Source organism: Saccopteryx leptura, chromosome 4 (genome assembly GCF_036850995.1).
Source record: "Saccopteryx leptura isolate mSacLep1 chromosome 4, mSacLep1_pri_phased_curated, whole genome shotgun sequence".
NCBI classification, from domain to species: domain Eukaryota; kingdom Metazoa; phylum Chordata; class Mammalia; order Chiroptera; family Emballonuridae; genus Saccopteryx; species Saccopteryx leptura.
The window spans coordinates 131,882,895-131,907,217 of NC_089506.1; the positions used below are offsets into that span (position 1 = coordinate 131,882,895).

The following is a 24,323-nucleotide window of genomic DNA, read 5'->3' on the forward strand; positions in this document are numbered from 1 at the left end:
AAAAATACATTGTAAAAATTTTCATCTAAATATACACTTGCAAAGATCATTCTATTTATTGATTCTACTCAAATGTCCAATGTCTTATTTCCTCTTAATAACCTTTCAGGCCACATTAATGAAGCAAATATGAGAGCATACTTCATATGATAGTAACTAAAATATAAAATATATAATACTCAAACTTACTTATAGTCCATTCTGTGATCATATTAAATCTATCCACTTAGGAGTTAGGTATTTATCAATTTATTTAATAAGAGAAAAATATTTTGTTTTGTGATAAATTATATCACCTAAGATTGTGCTTTCTGTAAGGTCCAATTTCAAGTTTCACCTCAGGGCTGTACAATGAAAACTTCAGGTATTCCAAAGCTTTTACTTCAAAACTTGTGCTCCAGTCATCTAAGTCATCTTTGGAGGATAATGTCAAATAGAGAATGCAGAAACATAATTATGTTCACTGGAAGTTGTCTTCATGGCAATGAAATTTCAAGTGAATAAAATAAATATAGCCCTGGCCAGGTAGCTCAGTTGATTAGCACATTGTCCCAATATGACAAGGTTGTGAGTTCAATCCCCAGTCAGGGAACATATAAGAAACACCCAATGAATACATAAATAAGTGGAACAACAAATCAATGTCTCTCTCTCTCTCTCTCTCTCTCTCTCTCTCTTTCAAACCAATCAATTAATAAAAATTAAAAAAAATTAAATGTATACATAAGGCAATCAATTTTTTTCCCCTCATAGCTGGAAGATTTCTCTAAGAGGCAGAATAAAAATGTCAATATTTTGAGTGGTTTTTCCAATCAGTTTGAAGACTAATGCTTCAGAGATAAGAATTTGGAATCTGAACATATGAAGGGTAAAACTGCTAAGAAAAATGTCTCAGTAATGACAAACGGCACCTCTCACAGTCAACTATTTTTCTTTCCAACCTCACTTGTATTAACAATTAGGTATCTCCAGGTAAGTAACACACTTTTCAAGTGCTACCTGATTACTACAATGCTTCACTCTTCAAAATTTATATACATTTTTTTTAAACCAGTGGGATTGGCTCTTGTTCCTCGTACACTGATTATTGCTCTTGATGCTTTTATTGAGTTGTGTTTATAGAAAAAAATCAGTTCTATCACAAAAATGATATTTGTTCTCTAAAAAAAAATGCTTTATTCTGTACTAGGATATGACATCATAAGTAAAGAGACTAGACTTGGTAAAAAGTGACTTCAATGAAAAATCCGAAATAAAGAATTATTTGCTCAAACTCTAATGCTTTGAATATGGTTTTATTTTGCAATCATTCAAAAAACTTTTTACTCTTCAAAGGCTACCTCTGCTATAACAAAGAATGACATTATTACGTCTACCTCCCTTCCAAATAAATGTAGTGCCAGCCCCTTTCTACTTGTTCCCAAAAAGGGAAAGGAGCAGAAAAAGAGATCACAAAAGTAGCTTCCTTGAATGAACAACAATTAATGGGCCACTAATCTTATCTTAGAGTAAGAATAGGGACTTTCACTTCTAATAATGGAACATGAGGAAATTAGGATAAACTTTTCCAATAAGGACAACTAAAAATACTGAATAAGATATTTTAAAATATCTTCTCAAAAGCCTCAAAGAAATATCAATATAGTGAGGAATTACCAGGCCAAACTCTAGAATATCAGAATCCAGGTGGAATGTACTACCCAGGAGTATTTGCTGATTTAAAAGACAGAGTTGTACAGATTACCAGTTATATAATAAAAACAGTCATGGGGATGTAAAGTAGAGCACAGGGAATATAGTCAATACTATTGAAATAGCTATATATGGTGCCAAATGGGTACTAGATTTTGGCAGGCTTTAAAAAGAGCCATATAAAAATTCTATAACTAAAGAAAAATAATCAAAATTTATAAATTACAGAAAGATTTACCATTATAGGACACAACTAAAAAGAGACTTAGTAAACCATAAGATATATCCAGAATTTATCACTGAGAAAACAAAAGATGGAAGAGGGAGCCAGAGATGTAGTGGATACAGTGAGAAAGTCTGACATATATTTACCTGGAGTTCAAGGAAAGGAGTGAGAATATGAGGAGAAGCATCACATGAGAAAGTGATAGCAGAGAATACCTTAAAACCAATACAAGACATCAACCCATGGACTCACAAGTACTAACAATTCTTCAGCCATATAAATAAGAAAAAACCCACATCTACACAAATCACAGTGAAATTGAAGAAAATCAAAGACAAAGAAAATCTTAAGAGCAGCCATAGGAAAAAATACACCATGATCTTCAAGTGAATCATCCTGAGAGTAGGCACATCTCAACAACACAGAAGACAGAGACAGTGTATTGATATCTTCAGTGTGTTGAAAGAAAATAACCACCAAACTAGAATTCTGTATGCCATGAAAACATGCTTCCAGAATGAAGGCACAGCCCTGGCCGGATAGTCTGGTTGGTTAGAGGATCGTCCCGAAGCACGGAGGCTGCCCGGTCAATCCCTGGTCAGGGCACATACAGGAAAGGATAGATATTCCTACCTCTCTCTTTCTTCCTTCCTCTAAAATCAATAAAATAAACATTTAAAAAAAGAGTAAAGGTACAATATAAACAAAAATAGAGTTGGCCAAAGAAGACCCACACCAAAGAAAATAAGGGGTGTTCTTCAGGTGGAAGACAAATGATCCCAGGTGAAATGAATACAAGAAGGAATAACAAACAAAAAGGGACACTGTGGGTCAATCTAAACAACACTGACTGCAGAGCGCAATAATAGTATTTTATGGGGTTAAACATGTGTGGAAAAATAACATAGAAGACAACAATAAAATGTAAGTCAAAGGGAGATAAACAGTCTATGTTCTTGGAGGCAGGAGTGATTCTGCATCACTTTAGACTTGAATAAGTTAGAGGTGCATGTTCTATTTTCGCTGGCAACCAAGTACAGAAATGAAATACACTAGTAGAAGGGAGGATCAAGTGATTTAAAACACAATCCATCTAAAAGAAGGGAAACTTAAAAGGATGAAACAAACAGAAAACAACAAAAAAAAGAGTGGTAGATTTAAACCCTAATATATCTGTGATTACAGTAAAATAGAAATAGAACAAAAGAAAAGTTAGTATGGAATCACAGAGCTTTAGAATTAATAGGGGCTTTAAAGTTAGTCTAAATTCCACATTTTACCTGCTCTCCTGTTTCACCCTGCTGCTCTTAGGGTAACACTTAAATTCCTTCACCTGGCCCCTTGCGAAGGGCCATCCACTTCTCCTGTCTCAATTTTCAACCCACCGCCACATGCGGCCACCGTGTAGGACAGGGCAGCTACAGATTCTATCTCAGGCTGTAAACTGTTCAGCAAAATCTAAAAGAGAAGACCCTGGCCAGATGGCTCCGTGGATAAAGCCAGCACACCTCTGGTTTCATCCTGGGTCAGGGCACATATTAGAAGCAATCAATGAGTGCACAACTAAAAAATGGATTACCTAAGTGGGACAACAAAATAATGCTTCTCTCTCTCTCTCTCTCTCTCTCTCTCTCTCTCTCTCTCTCCCTCCCTCCCTCCCTCCCTCCCTCCCTTCCTCTGCCCCCCTTTCTATCTCCCTTCCTCTTTCTCTCACTCAAATCAATGGGAAAAAATTTTAATTTGAAGAGGAAAAGACAAATTCTAAAAATATTGTATGTTTTGTGATTATCTTAGTAAATTAAATTACTTGAAATACCTTGATACCGGAAAATTAATTTTGACTGACTACTGTGCAATCCCACAAGCACAGTCACATTTCTGTGTTCTTTATACTAAATACAGTACCCGGCATATAATAGGCACTCAATATTTGATGAATGGATGAACTATGTTAAAGTAGGACACTGCCCAACCAATGATTCTCATTGGCCTACATTAACTTGCAAGCCTATAAATCAGAGCTAATGGCCGAAGGTGTTAATCCCAATATTCTCAATCTGCTGCAGACATGATCATCGCCATGGCTATCACCATCCTAGCTAACTGTCTACAGCTCTCATTATGGAGAAGGCCTTGTTCCTGGGAACTTTTCACATATTATTTAATACTCCTAACAACCCTGTGAGTTGGGTACTATTAATATTCCCATTTTACAAATGAAAAAAGAGAGGCACAGAAAAATTAAGAAGATTTGCTCGAGGTCACAGGGCACACAAGTAGCAGAGCTGGGATGTGAACCTGGGCAATCTGACTCCAAAGTCCATGTTCTTAGTTACGATGCTAAACAGCTTCCCTAGTTATCAAAACTGTCTGTAAGTCCCTGGCCGGTTAGCTCAGTGGTAGAGCGTTGGCCTGGCGTGCGGAAGTCCTGGGTTCAATTCCCGGCCAGGGCACATAGGAGAAACGCCCATCTGCTTCTCCACCCCTCCCCCTCTCCTTCTTCTCTGTCTCTCTCTTCCCCTCCAGCAGCCAAGGCTCCATTGGAGCAAAGTTTGCCCAGGCACTGAGGATGGCTCTGTGGCCTCTGCCTCAGGTACTAGAATGGCTCGGATTACGGCAGAGCCACGCCCCAGATGGGCAGAGCATCGCCCCCTGGTGGGCGTGCCGGGTGGATCCCGGTAGGGCGCATGCGGGAGTCTGTCTGACTGCCTCCCCATTTCCAACTTCAGAAAGAAAAAAAAAATAATAATAATAATAAAAACTGTCTGTAAAACCCATAATGTGGCTGAATGGTGCTATTACAGATAGCAATTTAATCAAGAGTACCTGTATTATGTACTTTTATAACTTGACCTAGAAAGATGTTCAGCCAAAATGTACTTGCAGAATCATGACATGTCTCCTGTAGCCCTTCATTTCCTCTCTCTGCAACTGTGAAGAGGGAACTCAGTGGCCCCAGAAAAATATCTTGTTCTCTAAAGCTGTCAGGGAAGCCCAGGTCCACCAATGAGCCAGGCTGAGAATTCAGTACAAGATGATTATGAGTTATCCAAAGCTACAAGGAGGCTGAGACATCCCCTGACCTTAATCCAGGGGTTGGGAATCTATGGCTCACGAGCCAGATGTGGCTCTTTTGATGGCTACATCTGGCTCACAGACAAATCTTTAATAAAAAAATAATGTTAAAAATATAAAACATTCTCATGTATTACAATCCATTCATTTCCTACTGCTCATGTTCATGGTTTTGGGTGGCTGGGGCCAATCACAGCTGTCTTCCAGGACAACACCAAATTTTTATTGGATAATGTATAATGTACACGGGTCGTTGTATGGCTCTCACAGAATTACATTTTAAAATATGTGGCGTTCATGGCTCTCTCAGCCAAAAAGTTTCCCGACCCCTGCCTTAATCCAACTGCGGCCCCCGGAGTGCAAGCTGTCATTAGGTAGGCAAGGATGCAAGAGTAATTTCCGTGTGGGAAAGACACCTGCTCTGCTTTGATGCTGGGAGAGCAAAGCTGTTGTGGAAGAGGGGAAGGCAACCCAAAACCTTAATGGGACTTGCTCTTTAAGCAGCAAAAATGTATTATTTCACACAGGAGTGTGTGTCTCAGGGAAAATGTTCCTGACTCAGGTCCATCATCTCATTCAGCTCAGGGGCAGAAGGGCCTCACCCTCCTGATCATCAAAGAGGGAGAAAGAGAAGGGGAGTAATTGGGCCCCATCAACAGTGAGCAAGGATTTCTGAATCATACAACCTTGTTTCAATTTCCAAGTCTAAAAGAGAAAAACCTTGAACAAGTTATTTAACCATTCTATTAATCTGTAAAATGCAGATGATACTATCTACTTCACAGGTTGCTGTGAAGACGAGGATACCACAAAGCCACCTGACGAGCCCAGCGTGGAGCCTAATACAGAGTAGGCATGCAAAAAATAGGAACTTATCAGCCCCTTTCAGTTTGATGAGAAAAGTCAGATATTAGTCGTATTATGCTGTTTGTGCTTATGTTTTTCTTTTTCATATGGAGGCAACTGAGAAAAGTTGTGATACGATACAATAGTTGTATGACAGGGACATGTGCACACAGCCTGACCAACAAAAGGGACCTCTGCACCCGTCTCCTCATGCGGCCTGCGCCAACTTGTCATTGCTGTTTTTGTTTTCACAAACCTTCGTGTTTTCCAAAGAATCAAATCCAAGCCTGCAGACACTTTAGCCAAATGATTTCCTTTGTGCTGGAATGCTTGCCAAAAACTTAATTTCTCTCATTTTCATCAGTAGATGAAGTGCTTCTAAAGTGGCATGCTTCAGGTGACCAAGAGCAAGAGGCCTTGACAGCTAAGTCTGAGTGCAGCTGATGCGCTCCCCACTTCTCCTCACTCCACCTCATAATTGCTCCAATTGCGGCATATCACATCCCACGCATTTCTGAGACATCCATCACTTCAAAAATTCTGTCAGGTAAATTAAGGACAAAGACAAAACCTTAGTTCTAAATTTTCCTGATTTCTCCTTGGGTTTCAGCACTTCATTTTGAACTTCTCCCCTGACCTTTGGTAGATATAGCCATTAAAGGTCAGAGAATGTTAACTATGTTCCTGAGTCTACACAGCCTTGGCCAGAATCAGCCTGGGCTTGGGTTCAACTTTGCCACTTATAAGCTGTGTGGCCTTAAAAAACTCATTGAACCTCTCCGAGCCTGACTTTCCTCATTTCTCAAAATAACTACAGCACAACTATGAGAATTAAAGTGAATAATATTTATGATGTGCCTTTTAAAAACAGAAAAATTAAATGCAGTGTTTTCTGTTGTAAAAATATAGATTATTATACCCACTACTTATTTGGATACAATTTTACTAACTACTAGTGGCATCATTTGGAGAATTCTGCTTCTGTTGTTAAAGAGGTAAAGACCTTTCCAGCCAGATCCCAGTTGTGTCAATGGATGAATACTGGCAAACCATGTGTATTAGTCAATGCAGGCTGCCATAACAAAACCCACAGACTTGGGGCCTTAAACAACAGAATTCACTTTCTTGCAGTTTTGGAAGCTGGAAAGTCGGAGATCAAGGCAATAAAAGATTTGGTTTCCGGTTAGGGTCCTCTTCTTAGCTTGTCACCATCTTGTTGTGGTTTCACAAGGCAGAGAGAAAGGGTGAGCTCTATGGTCTCATCTTATAAAAACACTGTATCTATTGTATCAGAGCTCCACCATTATGACCTCATTTAACCTTAATGACTCAAAGACTCCATCTCCATTACAGTCACAGAAGGGGACTTCAACATATGAATGGGGGGAGGGGGTGGCATAACTCAGCCCATAGCACCAGGTTTGATGTGTAAATTCCCAGGGATTTTTGTGGCATAAGTAGATACTCCCTTTTACACAGACAAAAAGGTTCTGCAAGTGCATCTACTGTGCTGTCTGTGTGGACTTAACATCCTTGCTTCATCACAGATGAAACAATGGAGTCTTATCCTGTCATGAAGATGTATATGAAGGTAAGGACATTTTTGTCACCCAAGGCCAACGGTCATGTTGTGAATGGGGAAGAAATTTAAGCTCATTAATTTGGGGTTTTGATTTAATTCCTGAGGATGTAAAGCTATACACTCAGGACACAGCTATACTCTCTTCCCCTGCTCTCTGTGCAGGCAGAAAGCTCCCTTGGCCACAACAGTCCTCGCTATGACTTCAACCAGCATTTGTTGGGAGCTTACTATTAGCCAGGTAATGTTCTAGGCCCTTGGAATGGAAGAATGAATAAAATAGGCAACATTCCCTGCCCCCATGGAGCTATTCAAGACTTATTACTTCTTTACATTCTCTTCTGTCAAGAACACTTTTTAATTTCAGAGTCAGAGCTGGGTTTGGAAGGCCAACTAGAGACCATCTGTTGAGAGTGTCAACTCTGCTCCTGTTCTCAGCTGTCCGGGAGGAAGAGCAGGCCTGGCCCAGAGGAGCTGTTAACCAGAACAACACCATATGAGTAGCATGACTTGGCTTTTCCTACTTGCTATTTCTGTGTATGGGTCCCTGGACAGCAAATATTTACAGAATATCCAATTCATGTTATAGTGGGATAAGGGAGCCAGGGTAGAGGCCAGAAAAGACCCTGGTCGGAGTGACACCTTTCTTAGGGAAACCAAGTCTGTACAGAACGCTGGCCCCCAGGTAAGGGAAGGAACACACTTTACTCTAGATACAGGAGAGGAACTCATCCCAAGTGTGGTGACACCATTCCCCAAGATAAGTGTAGTACCACTTGGCAGGGAGGTCATGAGGATGAATGATAATATGCACAGAATCCCTAGCTCAAGGCCTGTGAGTAGTACCTGCTCCATAAAAGTAATACTGATATATCTGTGGGTACCCCTCCCACAGGACACACAGATTCACTATAGAGCACAGCTCTACTTTCTCCCAGAAGAAGGACCATGGCCGTGGCCCCACAGGGTTATCTAGGATACAGTCATTGTGATATGACATAGAGGGAGGTCCATGCAAGAATGACAGGCCCAAGTTTGAGACCCTGAGGGCCCCAGCATCTGACTGTGGTGTCAGCATCATGGCTCCCAGCGGGGTCCTCGAGGAGAGGCAGGAGCTTATGGAGGGGCCAGGATAGGGATCTGCTGGTCCAGAAGAAAGAGGAGAAGGTATGCCTGTAGGTCACCAGGGTCTGTGCAGGAGCAGAGAGTCTTAGGAAGCCAAAAAGTCTCATAATTCTGAGAATGGAGCATTTCCCAGAGATGGCAGATTTGGGGAGTTCCTAGGGCCATGTTGTTCCTGGCCTGGAGAAAATGCCCAAGACACAAGAATGCACATTAATCATCATTTCTGTGCATTATATTTATCATGTAAAGCACTGTTTAAGTAACATATAATGTAACCCTTATTACAACCTATAAGGTGGGAACTATTGTCATCCCACTTCACACATGTGGAAATGAAGGCAAGCCAGGGTAGGTAGCTTCCCCAAGCTCACACAGGTGGGGCTGGCCCCAGAGTCTGAGGCACTCTTACCAGGAAAGCCACCATGCTGCCCGCTGCCTTCTCCCTCTTCAAACACACTTCCCTCAGGAATCTTACGGTTCTCTAACCTCCTCCAACAGTGCTAGGGCTGGCAAACTTCTTCTTCAAGGACCAGAGAGTAAATATTCTTGGTTTGCGGGACATTTGGTCTTGGTCACTACTACTCCACCCTGCCAGAGTAGTGTGAAATCAACCACAGACAGTATGGAAGTGAATGTTTACAGCTATGTTTCAACAGGACATTATTTATCTTCACTGAAATTTGAATTTCATATAATTTTCACATCAGAAAAGTATTTTTCATCTACTTTTTTTCAACTATTTAAAAAATATAAACATCTCTCCTGAGTCATAAACCATGCAGAAGCAGGCAGTGGGCCTGATCTGGTCATCAGCCAAAGCTCATGGGTCACTGCAACAGACGTCACCAGCGCAGCTCTGCCCTCTCCTCCTCCCCACCCCGGATCTACTGCAACAGACGTCACCAGCGCAGCTCTGCCCTCTCCTCCTCCCCACCCCGGATCTTGGATGGCTAGAGAGTTCCCACGAACAGCTGGACTGTCCTGAATTCTGCTCTTCACAGGGGCCCCAAGGCCCACAGGCCCAACCACAGACTCAGCTGTCTGTAGATCAACTAGGTGAACACAACATGCAGTTCAATAAATCCATCAAATGACCTAACGTCCATTTCTGCTTCTATGTCATGACAAGGAGAGGAGAGAAACTAAAGGGTAAGGGGAGAAAAGGAGGAATATAAAATACATAGTGATAAATGCACAAATCCTTGTGAGAATGAGCTCAAACAAGTTACTTAACTAAACCTCAGTTTGCTTTTGTATAAAGGAGAACGACACACCTCTCTCACAGGGCTGCTATGGTGATGAAGCAAAATGGTGTCTACTGAACATGAGCACACACAGCGCCCGTGGAGTGAAGGCCAGACAGAAAGGGGAAAGGAGCCAGCAGAGGAGGCCCAGGAGCAGCTCTCACTCTCTCCTCTGAACTCCAGTTCCAGAAGGACTGGGCCTTGGATTCTACATGACCAGACTGTGGATGCTCCATAAATACTTGATGATGTCGATGATGATGATGAAGAGGAGGGGAGAAGGAGGAGAAGCAGGAGGTTACCCACATGCCTCCTGAAAGAATAATATTTTGCATATAAAGACATTGAAAAGTCACAGAGCACTGATGGGGATGCTTTGGTTTCAAGATATTTTTTCATCTTGTTTTAATGTTTATTTAAAAAAGCAAAAAAAGTATTTTATTTAAAATACTATTCACTCCTTAAACTTTTGGTAGTTTATACATCTTGCTAATTGGGAAAGTAGGAGAATGTTTTATTGGAGCCAGCAGAGAATAGCTATAATAGTGCAAAGTCTATATGAAAATGTTCTACCTAGTTCATTACTATTGGACCTAGGTTAAACATTCCCCAGTAGCAGTGCAGAGCGTGAGAGACAAGAATGCTCCACATAGGCTTCCCCTTATACTTAGCATTTTCCCCTTGCCTACACTTACCTGTACTCTTACCAGAATTTGTGGTCTATGTCTCTGTGATTATTTTGTATTAAATTTTCAACTAGGGTCTCATCTCTCCCGCCTCTAGCTTCCCAGCCCCTCTCTCTGGTCAGTAAGGTCCTGAGCTGACCCAGGTATAGGTGACAAGAGTAAAAGGAGAGGCCATTAACTTAGTAGTTAAGAGGATGGCCTCTGCAGCCAGTCAGCCTAGATTTGAATCCTGACTTAGCTGCTTACTAGTTGTATGACCTTGGGAAAGTCACTTAACTTCTCTATGATTTAGGGTCTTGGTTAGTAAAGATAGATACTTAGTATCTATCTCATGGAGTTGGTGTGAGAATTAAATAAATTAATGTACATGTAGATATAAAGCACTGAGCATAGCACTTAGGGAAAAGGAAGTGCTCTATAAAATGGTGGTGAGACCGGCTAGGCTGAACACACTAGTCTGACTATGCTGAGCAGCTCATTCCCACAGCATCTTACTGAAAGCTGACCTAAGGTAGCCCCCAGTGTGGTTTCCCAGGCCCAGCTGTTTGACACTTCCACAGGGACCCACTCCCATCCCTGTATCTGACACTGTGTGTCTGCCCAATCTGGGGCGCTGCGCATGGCTATGAACCCGCCAACAGGGGCTGAAGGCCCTACTGCTCTGTCTGCAGTCTTCTTCACTCTGCAGCCTTCTCCCACAGCTGGAGTCCTCCTGGGCCCAGGAGCATACGTCACAAGTCAGCTGACACCAGCATACTGAACCCTGGTCTAGACCACTCTAGTACTGCCTGAAATTCCACACATCTGAATTGTTTCTGAGTCCTCTACAACATTCGAGCCTGAATCCTATCCTTGGCTGGTGTGGTCCAGCCTGATTCCTGGCATCCCTCCTGTCAGAGCAGTGCTGCTGGTGGACAGTATTCTCCAGCCCTTGTCCACACCCTGCTTCCTGTTTGTTAACACAGACCAAACATTAACCATCTAATCAAATAAATGACAATGCAATGGTGGTGGTGGGACGGCAGCATGGTACAGGCACTTTGTAGAAGAATTCGGCAGTGTCTTAAAAATTAAATACATACATACAATCTTGACTCCACTCTTACATATCTACTCAAGAGAAATAATGGGTACGTACATATATGCACATGAAAATTGTATGCCAATGTTCACAGCAGCATGATTTAAATAGCAAAAGATTGTAAACAACTCAAATGATCATTAACTGATGAATGGACAAATAAAATACAGCCTATCCTAAGAATAGAATACTATTCAGAATTAAAAAGGAACAACCTACATCATGAATGGAACGTGAAAACATGTGGAGTAAAAGGAGCCAGACAGAAAAGACTATATACTATATGATTCCACTAATATGGAATTTCTAGAAAAGCTTATTTTCTCAGTCTGGAAGTAGGACAGGTGCTAGGGATATTTTAGGGATAAAAATGTTCTAAAACTGAACTGTGGTGATGTTTGCATACTCTAAATTTTCTAAAATTCATGAAACTATACACTCAAAATGGATGAAATTTAGAGTATGTAAATTATACCTGAACAAAGATGTTTCAACAACAACAAAAACACAATGATAACTCCAAAAGGGCTGAAAATTTACACAAAATATAGATGATCTATCTTTGGTAGTATTGATGGCTCTACCCAATATGTCACATGTTTATTATATGGATACCCCATAGAAGGCGTCTTCTGAGATGCCATCATTTCAGGAAGTTCTGGACAATACCTCCCCGCCCTCTATTTTGTTTGTTTTTTGACTAATATCTTACACAACTAGTGTTTTCTGAGTCACACTTTAAAATATTCTAATGTAGGTGAAATATTTTAGCTAATATCTGTTACCTTCTCATCAAGCACCTTTGCTCATGCTCTTTGGCCACCTTTCTTTTCTCTAATTCTTTAGGTAATTTTTATTTAAATTTTACTTATTGATTTTACAAAGTGGGGGCTGAGTGAGAAGTATCAACTCATAGTCACTTCACTTTAGTTGTTCATTGCTCGTTTGTTGTTATGTGCCTTGACCAGGCAATCCCAGGGTTTTGAACCGGCAACTTCAGCATCCCAGGTCAATGTTCTATCCACTGCACCACCACAGGCCAGGTTCTTTGTGTAATTAAAGAGTCTGCACCAATGTTTTCTCTCCTTTAGTGTATAATTTTGGTGTGAAAAATAACATCCAACCTTTCTAAAATATAATTCACACTGACAATGAAAACAGCCCAATCTCTTATTCCTGTGTCATCTTAAAAACTTTCCAAGTCTTTGTAACAGACACAGGCTCCTCCAGCTTCAGATCTGTTGTGAAGATCTCAGATAAGGTTAAACATGTTCCTGTTCAGAACTCTCACTCTTGTAAAATCCCAGGTGTGTCTCTCCAGAATTCTCTTCTACTTGGGTGGCTTTTGAAGCATGTTTGTTTATCACTGCTACTGTTCCATTATCCCGTAGGAACACAATGTTTTGTAAGGGGTCATCAAGCGAAGAAGCACAACGGCACCCTTTGCAAGTCAGTCTATCCAAGTGCATCCAAATTTAAGGATTTTGCTTCCTTCCTCAGTACTTTTTCTGTGACCCTTCATTTCAACAAGCTCTCCAATGACAGCGCAAAGTCAAAATGAAGGCATTCAAATTGAGAATTCTTCCAAAAAACAGTTTAAATTTTAATTAAAACTCATGTAGAGAGAAAATAAACATAACCCACACCATAACCTAGTATACTTCTGCCTTACCACTGGTGAAATATTCCTATGCCAGCATCTGCTCCATCATTTGGGGGCTAGTTATTAACATATTTCCTATAGAATATTCAATATAAAACATTACACCCACACTAACAAATTATTCAAAAGCATCTAAATTTCAATTAACTAAGCAAATAATTATTTAGTACCTATTTTATGCAAAAGACCAGGAAATGTATAAAAAGAAATAAAGAAAAAGACAACATTCTTATCTCCAAGAGCTTCCTGATTTGCACTTCTACAAAATAAAAATATTTTGCCTTTAAAATGCAGATTTCCAAATATGGAGGAATAACATGTTTAAGAAGCCTTTTGAATAATACATAGTTATAACCAAGTGGCATTTTGATAAGTGCGTTTACAAAACTTCTGAGGGAGTGACCAGATAGTTATTTGGTTCAGTAAATATGTACTGTTTTGTTTTTTTTTCAATAAAAAATGATGAGTAAAGAAGAGACAAGTAGAGAGCTGCAAACAGAAATTGCAATCTACAAAGAAGATAGTACTTAAAAAGAGGTCTTTCTCTAGGGTGCCCACTAGTCCAACACCTCTGGAGGGGCAGCTCTTTAATGAAACAGCCAAAGATGGCACAGTACACTGACCATGACTTTAGTACACACATGTTGTTGCTCTCCTGTGATAAGTAGTGAGAGTAATCACAATTACATTCAAATATTTATTCAAATACTTCTGTTACCAGAAATGTTTTATAGTACATTGCTCTTGAATCTGAAGAAAGAGCTTTAATTGATGTCCAATATGAATTGAAATATTGAGAGGTGTGGTTAAAATGCCATATATTTAACAGATTAAAAGGAATTTGATGAGGTAAATAGATAAAATAATTTTACTTACAACACAAAAAGATCATAGTAAGAATAATTGGTGATATTTATTGAGCAGCATGGGGAGAGCATTACCTACATTACCTTATTGGATCACACAACAACTGTGTTATATAAGCAAATGGTTATCATCTCTATTTTACCCATGAAGAAATGGAGGCTGGAGAGGTTCAGCAGCTTAACTAAGGTCACACAGTTACTAAATTGATAAAGACAAAAGTAGAGTCCAAGTCTGTCTGATGGCAAAGCCCAATTCCCAACCACCATCCCTAACTCTCTCATGGGATAATGTGTTCTTAAAGCAAAGTTCACATCAGCCATTGGATGATTTCTTGCGGGAAATGGCAAAGCTACACTGATCTGCTAAAAAAAACCACAAGCATCTAGCCAAATTGCATTTCAGATTTTATATTTCAAGGTTTCAAAATTAGCATTTAAAAAACAGAGCTGTTGTAGTTGCTTAAATAATGGCAGCCTCAGGGCTTAGTCTAGTTCTGGGATCTTTTTTTCTTTCTGCTCACACTCACTCTCTTGGTGACCCCACCCAGATTCATAGCTTTGACTGTCATCTATGTACTGGTGATTCTCAAATTTATGTCTGCAGCTCAGACCACCTCTCAACCAAGCTACTGACATCTCCTCCCAGAATTATTCCAATAAGCTCCTGACTTGCCTCTTTCAGACTTTCTTAATGTAGCTGGCAGAGCAATCCTAGGAAAATAAATCACTCCTTTGGTCAGAACCCTACAGTGACTTGCATCTGATTCAGAACAAATGCCTTTGAAGAGTCCTTACAGGACTCACAAGAGTCTTCACAACACACTAGATCTGACACATGATTTGCCCACCCCTCACCTCTCTACCACCATTTCTTCCCCTTCTCTCTCTTTCACTTATCCCACTCCAAAATCACAGGCCTGCTTGTGGTTCTCAAAATGCCAAGCATGTCCCAGGCTGAGAGTCTCCCTCTGTCTGGGACAGTTTCCCTCCAGATATCCATGTGGCTTGCTCCCTCCCTTCTTTCAAATCTTATCAAAAAAATCACCATCCAGGAAGGTTCTCTCTGGCAATATATCACAACAGTTAAGAGCCCAGATTCCACAGTCAGCCAGCCTAGGTTCTAATCCCGACTTTGCCACTTTCCGGTGCTGTGACCTTGAGCTACTTAATCTCTCTGAGCTTCAGTTTCCTCATCATTTTTTTTTCCATTGGTTTGGGGGTGGCGGTATGAAGAAGCATCAACTTTTTTTTTCACAGTTGTTCCATTTAATTGTGCACTCATTGATTGCCTCTCATACATGCACTGACCAGGGATGGAACTCGTGATTTCAGCATGCCAGGACGAAGCTCTATCCACTGAGCAACTTAACCAGGGGCAGTTTCCTTATCTTTAAATGGAGGATAATAATAATACTAATAATAAGGTTGTTGTGAGGATTCAATGCACTAACAAAAATTGCTTACAACAGTGCCTGGCACATAAGGAAGGCTGTCATAGCTATTAAATCTAAGATGGTATATATTATAAGACACACCATTATTTTATCTTCTGCTTAAATAAACAGTGTCAAGTAGTATATAGTAAATGAGATCATCTGTGGGATGAAGGCTGTCATCATGATACTGAGGCTAGGAGAGCTAGAGATGGTCCTCTCAGTTGGGGGAGATGCCTGGAAGAAGAAGTCTTTCCAATCATGAGATGGTCACAAACATTTACCAAGTGTCAGGCACTCCACTGAGCACTTTGCATGCATGCTCTCATTTAATCCTCACTGCTTCCAGAGGATATAGATATTACTCATATCCCATTAAACAGGAGCAAAAACAGCCTAAGCAATATTCAGCTAGCAAGAAGGAGAGTTGGAACTCCAGGGCAAAAGCTCTCAATCGCTTCTTCTCAAAGATGACGTATATACTGGGAGGGTCTTAGTCTCATCTGTACTTGAGGGTTCTAAGAATCTTGGGGAGGGCTCTGGATGGCAGATGATAAAGGTGAAACTGCTATGGAGAGGCAGGGGATAGGAAAGACCTGAGTCTCTCAGACAGACAAGAGCTGCTAGCACCTGAGAGCAAACCAGAGGGTCTAACTCTAAGTGGTCATTCTGCTTTTTCCCTTTTGTCATTCCCGACTCTTTAATGAAGTCCTCTTGGCTCACCTCTCCTCTGGGAAGTAGACAGAACCTCAGGTATCTGGGTTGGCCAGACTACTGAAGTGGGGAGGAAAGCACCATTCCCACCCAGCGGCCTGCATGGAGATGGAAACAGTGGATCAAAGCAGAAGATAAAATGCTGTAGGATAGAGTCTAGAGCTACCTAGTTGTTCCAATGCTAGGTTCTGGGGACCATTCTACTAACAAAGGTGACATTCCCTACAGAAGGTCAATACTGCAAGGGCATATGGAAGCACTGCACATGCATACCATGTTGTAATCAAGAGCTGCAGCCAAGACTCTGGAACTGGGGAAACCACTAGAGTTATAAGAAGCAAGTCATGGCAATGCAGGGGCCTCAGCAAGGGATCCCAGTACAGCTGCCAGACAGTGTCCTCCTGGGTGCAGCAGCTCTAGACAGGCCTCGGGCTCTGGCTAGCTTCTGCCTTCAGCTCCTCAAGGTACTCCTTACTCCTGACAATTCATTTGTATATAATAGGTGTACCAGAAGTATACAGCACAAAGTAGGTGCTCAGTAAATGTATGCTAAATGAAGAAATGAATGACTGAAGGAATGATTGAAAGTACATTTGGGACTTACATGCTGCTTAGTGAAAAATACTTATTAATATGGATTAGTTTCCATTATCAAACTTAGGACTCACGCCAAGAGTCAAACTTTCCCCTTTTACATGTAAAAAATTCAAACTAATATTAAACTTGGAAATATTAATAAAAGCTATTTTGGAAAGTTCTAAAACAAATAAGCTGATTTAACTCAATGAAACAAAAGTCTACTACACACACACAAACACAAAGCTTGAAGAGTATGGAATAAAACTCCAGGACCTAAATCTCCACAAAGGCAGATGATCTACTAAATATTGTATAAAATCTTCTTTCACTTCAGTTTTCACTTCATTTGAAAGTTTAACCTAATAAGCTAGTGATCAAGATGTAAGCAGCATCTATCGTATCTGCAGCACTAGAAGGGTTTGTCTTCAATCCACAGAAGAGGAGCTCTTTTCCTTAAAGGCCCTTTGACGACCACAGGATGCTGGCAGACCTGCTCCAGGATCTGTTCCCAGGGAGGTGGGGTGTACGGGTGCTCAGCAGAGGGAGCAAGCCTAGGGCACCATTTCTATAGGACAGCTCTTTGTAAAAGGTATAGCTATCACTGTCACCCCAACCTGCTCCTGGGGAGGGGGTGCTAGACAGTGGAAGGGAGAGGAAAAACCCAGCCACTAATCAAAGAACAAAACTCTGGCAACCCTGTGAGACTCACAATGACTGTGTGCTGCCTTCCACTTCACATCATCTCAGGAGTTGGGGTCGGTAATAAAACCTCACAGTACTAAGCTATGCTTTTCTTACTCCAAAGACAAAAAGGAAAACAAATGAATTAGTTCCCATCATGGCACACCACCAAGCCCTGATCAATGTGAGTTACACTGCCAGTGAAATCTCCTGATTCAAAAGATGTGCTACTTACAGCACTATTCCCCTTTAAAGTTATTGTTTCTTTATTACCTTTTCAAAATTATGCTTTATCTTTAACCCTGGATTACAATTTTTTATAACTAAAAGATAAATTAGTCAGACAAGGCAATGATGCACTCGGTTTCTATGACAACACTGCATAAAAAGTTCAACCTGCTGCATCACCATGAAACATTTTGAAAATCATTTCCTAGCAACCCCATAGGCATCCAGAGACACAGACCTTCATTTTCCCTTTACGCAGACCTAGAAGAATTAATTACACACATGGCGACAGAGAATGGATCACTTGGTTACCACAAACATTTCAGGTCTGCATAGTTCATCAACATATGGAGCAAAATAATTCACCAGTTCTTTCTGCAGGAAGACATATGCAGCTATCTTGATGTCTCCAACATACTGCATCTTCCCCTCAACAATGGCTACAAAAACCCTAACTAAATTCTACTCTGATTAATTACATTTAAAGGCAATGACTGCCTTGGAATAATTCACAAATATTTACACACAAATCTGAAAAAGAGAAATGTAAAAATCACCCTCTGATAATTTGAAAGTCAGCTTGGCAGCAGGACTCTCTGTCTCAGGTTTCTCACGGCATCATAACATGCACCAGTATATTAGGAAAGTAAGAAACAAGCACAAAGTTTAAGAGATTTTATAATGAGTTCGCCACTTAAAAGATAAAAAGTTTTTGCATAAGTAAATGTGAAATACAGTGGGAATTTTTAAAAATGAGAAATGGACATTTTTTATACTTGCAATATTTCTCAAAGTTCTCCAAAATAACACCTTCTAAAGTTAACAAAAAGTAGAATACGCTCACTGCAAAATAGTTGTTTACTGTGCAAATTGGTCTCAACTTGCAACCTCACCCCCATCCACTCTCTGCTCTGCTGGGTACCTGGAGGCTCACCTCTGCATCCAGCACCACCAGCCTTCCTTTCCAGCTGGTTGCAGGTTGGGTGCCCCCAATGGGAGGCAGTGGCAGGGCAGCAGAGAGCTGCCCCACTCCTCCCTGCTCAGTGCCCTGGTCTGGCAACCACTAGAAACTTCATAATTACAGCTCCCTGTACTGTTGGCTGTGGGGAGCTCATACCTCTATAAGCAGACTCTCTATGTAAGTCCCTCCAATAGAACATCTGAGGTGAACTGTTTCCCTGGCACTCTGACTGATACAACTTGACAAATGCAATAAATTCTTAACATGTAGTTAACATGTAGCAAAACATTTTAGCATACAACTCTTTTCTGACATTATCACCATTACTATCATTTCTACCTTCTCTAACTATCACACAAGCGAAGCTAGAAAACGTGATTTGAAATACCCCCCCATAAAACTTAAACCCTACTCATTCCACTGTAATTACAGAAGAGCAGCCTAAAGAAAAACAGAATACTTCCCATGGAACTTTATGTCCATCTACAAAGCAATGCTATTTAAGCAAAATAAGTAGCAAGAGAAATTGGAAAAGTAGAAAGGACAGGTCTTCACAGATCTTCCCCAAGTCCTTTTTGGGATGGGTCTTCATAGGCTGGCTTGTGGAATTTGCTGCATTGCTGTATTTGCCAGTATCAGTGCCATGAGCTGCACCTGCATTCATATGAGCACGCAGAAAACGCATTCCAAAAATAATTACACATGGATTTTGCATGAGCCACCATCTGGGAATTATCTTTATCACCACTCCTTCTAAATTAAGAAAACAAATATCAAGAACTAACATACTGTGTGACTCACAGTAACCCACACCAGAAACCTGGCCCTACATTGAAGCTCAGTGCTTCCAATGATTTCATATTCATATTCAGCTCCTGAACCAAATCTAAACCTTAGTTCCCAACTTGCAAAAATGATGACCTCTCAGCTGTTATTGTGAGAGTTGAATCACATATGCTCAGGAGCACCTCCTGTGGCAGAAAAAGAAAGTACTCCCTAAGGATCCTTGGAACTCTTGCCTTTCCTCAGGATCATACCCAGTACTTCCCTTATATCGTATAACTCTTCTTTAATGCACAGATGGGGGCCATTCCAGTGTGACTCTAGAGCTCTGGGACAGAACTCCACAGGGGATTCTGGCATATGTGGATGTATGGATGTATACATTAATGTAAAGCCCAGTGTCGGAGTTGTGCCTATGCTCTGACTTCCTGAGATAAAAGTGTAAATAAAAATGTCAAGGAACACTCATTCTTTTATTCTAGGGGATCCCGCAAATCTAGCAGAGAAGAGAGACTCAAATCCATGCTGGATTTCATCAATAGTATCTAATTTTTTAAAAAAAATATTTAATTTTTTTTTAAAAAATGAATTTTCCACCAGAAAAATGTTAATCAAAACCACAATAAGGTCACCTTACATGCATTTGAATGGTTATAATAAGAAAATACAGATAATAACAAGTCTTGGTGAGAATATAGAGAAACACAGACCCTCATGCATGCTGGTGGAAATGAAAATGGTGTAGCTGCATTGGGAAATAATCTGGTATTTCCTCAGAAAGTTAAACATACAGTTACCATATGACCTAGAGATTCTACTCTGGGTATATACCCCAAAGAAATGAAAGCATGTGTCCACACAAACACTCGTACAGGAATGTTCAGAGCAGCGTCATTCATATTAGCCAACAAGTAGGAACAATTCAGATACCCACCAGTGGATAAATGGATAAGCCACAAGTTGTATATCTATACAATGGAATATTATTTGGAAATAAGAGGGATAAAATACTGACTTATGCTACAACATGGATGAACCATGAAAACATTATTCCCGACACAAAAGGCTACATACTATTTGAGTCCATTTACATGAAATGCTTAGAATAAGCAAATCTATAGAGACAGAAAGTAGGTTAGTGGACGTCAAGGGAAGGGGAGAGAGGAGATCAGGACTGACTGCCAATACGTGTGGAATTTCTTTTGGGGTTGATGGAAATATTCTAGAACTAGATGGGTGGTTAGTTTTTTGTACAACATAACAAATATATTTTAAAAATCACTGAAATATACACTTTAAAAGGATAAACTTGCCTGACCTGTGGTGGCACCGTGGATAAAGCGTCGACCTGGAATGCTGAGGTTGCTGGTTCAAAACCCTGGGCCTGCCAGGTCAAGGCATATATGAAAGTTGATGCTTCCTGCTCCTCCCCCCCTTCTTTCTCTCTCTCTCTCTTCTCTAAAATGAATAAATAAAAATTAAAAAAAGCGAAAAAAACAACTTCTTAAAAATAAAAGGATAAACTTTATTTTATGTGAATTATATCACAATTAAAGAAAAACCCAGGGGCCCTGGCTGGTTGGCTCAGTGGTAGAGTGTTGGCCTGGTGTGCAGGAGTCCCAGGTTTGATTCCCGGCCAGAGCACACAGGAGAAGCGCCCATCTGCTTCTCCACTCCTCCCCCTCTCCTTCCTCTCTGTCTCTCTCTTCCCCTCCCGCAGCCAAGGGTCCATTGGAGCAAAGTTGGCCCGGGCACTGAGGATGGCTCTGTGGCCTCTGCCTCAGGCGCTAGAATGGCTCTGGTTGCAACAGAGCGATGCCCCAGATGGGCAGAGCATTGCCTCCTGGTGGGCGTGCCAGGTGGATCCCAGTTGGGCGCATGCAGGAGTCTGTCTGACTGCCTCCCCGTTTCCAACTTCAGAAAAATACAAAAAAGAAAAACCCAGGGACATGACACTTCATACTTAGTGTTGCAGAAAACTACTTGTACTCAGAGTCTAACAGCACTGGACAGGACTTCCACCTGTGGTCTAAGCTCAATAAATTTTTTACACTAACTTTTCTTTTAGGAAACTGTTAACAAGGAAAATGAACTCTGTATTTGATTCTATCTCCTATCACTGAGGCATATGGTTTGACTAGAAAGTAAACAAACATAGTTACATTGATTAAATTCAAACATAAACTTTGTCAAGAATATCTGAGTTAAGCTCTCCTGTAGACAATCACTAAATTTACAAACTTACACACACAAACCTATAGACCTCTTCCTTCCACCTTTCCTTTTCCTCTTCCCCCTTCTCTTTCCCAATCCCAAACAATGATGCTCTGTTAAAACTAAGTGAGCCTGACCAGGCGGTGGCACAGTGGATAGAACATTGTACTGGGATGCGGAGGACTCAGGTTCGAGACCTCGAGGTCGCCAGCTTGAGCACAGGCTCATCTGGTTTGAGCAAAGCTCACTAGCTTGGACCCAAGGTCGCTGGCTCGAGCAAGGGCTTACTCGGTCTGCTGAAGGCCTGCAGTCAAGGCACATATGAGAAAGCAATCAATGAACAACTAAGGTGTCGCAACCAAAAAAACTAATGATTGATGCTTCTCATCTCTCCGTTCCTGTCTGTCTGTCCCTATCTATCCCTCCCTCTGACTCTCTGTCTCTGTAAATATATATATATATATATATTTAAACAAAGACATTTATGAGATAACTAGGGAAATCTGAACATTGGCTTAGTATTTAATATTAAGAAATTAGAAGTGACTTCAGAGAAATGGCACTGTGAGGAGTGCCCCCGATACCTCTCCCTGAAACTTCCAACAAATCCAACAACTAGAGACAGAAAGACAATCTCAGGAGCATCTGAAATACACATACATCAAACAAAGGTACAACTGGGTGAAAAGGTGGCTGAATATATAATCCACTCTGAAGGAAATAAGATGGAGAACCGAGTATTCCACTTTCCTCACTGATCTGAGGAAGGGCTGCTTTCACTTGGACTAAGAGAAAGCAAGGACTAGGGGCACGGAAAAAGCTGGGCTATGGCAGAGATATTCAAGCCAAGGAGAGAGTGTGCCCACGGCTCAGACCATGAGAAGCTAATGTCAGCAGCAGACCCCGGCAGAGGTGGGTGAGCGGTTGCCTTGTCTACTCCCGGTATCCTGGTCGGCGAGTACGGGCAGTGTGCAAGTGGATCTACCTGGCGTTTTGGGCATGGGTGCCCGTGTTCCCGGACAGAGGGGCCGGGTTGGAGACTGTCAGTAGTGACCCTCTGTGGGGGCTGTGACCAGAGTTTCTGAATAATCCCGGCTTCCCAAACAACAGCACTCAGGAAGTGCACGAAAGCCAGCTTCCCTACACCTGGACCTGTCTGGGCGGCACCTCTGCCAGCCATACAGGCTAACAGAGCACACTCCTGGGGAAGAGAACTGTAGAAGTGGTGGGGGAAGGGCATGAAGGCATCTTGCGACAGCCTCTTGAGAGCAGACCTGCGGAGTGCTGAGGCAAACTAGACATGCCCGGAGGATCATAGAAAGACACCTGAAAGGCAATTGGCTCTGAGGCTTGCCTGATTATGCTGGTGGCTCTGGCTGGCAAACCTTACATAGAACCCTGTGTTGAGTGGGGATAGAGGAGAGATTTGGCAGCTCTTAGAGCCTCTTGCTCTCCAGGCTGTGGCTGGGGCAACTTCACAGCTGGGTCCCAGGCTGCTGCTTCAGGAAGGAGAGATTTGAGGAGAAGCTCTGGGAAAACTGACTCTCTCATTGTCGGAGCCTGCAAACGCTAAAAAACCCTGCTTACCAATGGGACTGAGGCCTAGTTTATGTCATCACCATAGCAACACAACAGCAAATCTCTGCCTAAGAGTGCCAGAGGGGCAGAACCTGGGGAACACCACCACTGGCCAAAAAGGGAGAGAAGAATAAAAAAGTAAGAAGATAACTTCTCAAAACCAGAAAAAGTCACAGTCTTTATAACTTTTTCCATTTTTTTTCTTGTATTTTTTACCTTTTTTATTTTTCCACCCACCTTGGTCATTTTATCCACTTTCTGTTTTATTCTTTTCTTTTCATTTTGAATGTTATTACCAATAGTTGTTACATTTTTCATTCTTTTTTTTTCTATGAGTGTTACATTCCAAAAAACTTAATTTTTTTTCTCTCTTTTTCTTTCTCTTTTCTCTTTCACTTTATCTCTCATTTGAATCTCAAACACAAACAAATTATTTTATTCTGAATTCAAATTTTTTTATTGTGGAATTTTGTGTGCTTTTACTTTGCTCTTCATCTCTTGAGCATATCCCCCAACTCCAGCTCTCCATTCTATAGTTATTGTGCCACTTAATACAATAGAATTTTCATTCTACACTGTATTTTCTATCCCTTTTTTCTTTTTCTCTTTTTTCTTGGCTCTTACACTATTTCTCTCATTTGACCATCATTTACAAACAAATTATTTTATTCTTGACCCAAATTTTTTCCTTGTGACATTTTGTGGGTTCTTCCCTCATTTTTTGCCTCTTTGTCACTCCTCCCCAACCCAGGCCTTCCATATTACATATTTTTGTTCCACTTAGCACAATGGGATTTTCAGTCTTTCATTGCAATTTCTCAAAAAAAATTTTTTTATCAACACTTATTAGTGTTATTAACAATACCATTCTCAAATGCCATTAAAGAAGAAGAAATTGAATATCATGGATACAAAAGACAGTAATGTAGCTAGATAGATGAGGAAATATCTATAGAAAAAAATTTCAATATCTTTGAAACCTGGGAGTTAAATGACAAAGAATTTAAAATTGAAGTTCTAAAAACACTCAGGGATATACAAGAAAGCATAGAAAGGCAATTTAGGGAGC

At 40.9% G+C, this 24,323-nt stretch overlaps 1 protein-coding gene across 7 annotated transcripts in view; it reads right to left on the reverse strand.

Moving 5' to 3' along the window:
• PDE8B (phosphodiesterase 8B) overlaps positions 1 to 24,323 on the reverse strand; it is a 297,791-nt gene that overhangs the window by 246,970 nt on the left and 26,498 nt on the right. Inside the window, exon 2 of one of the 7 annotated variants that reach the window (XM_066381709.1) lies at positions 724 to 766. The exons of the other annotated variants lie outside the window; for them this stretch is intronic. Within the exon in view, the coding sequence (XP_066237806.1) occupies positions 724 to 766 (43 nt within the window). The remainder of the gene's footprint in view (positions 1 to 723; positions 767 to 24,323) is intronic. 7 annotated transcript variants of the gene reach the window in all.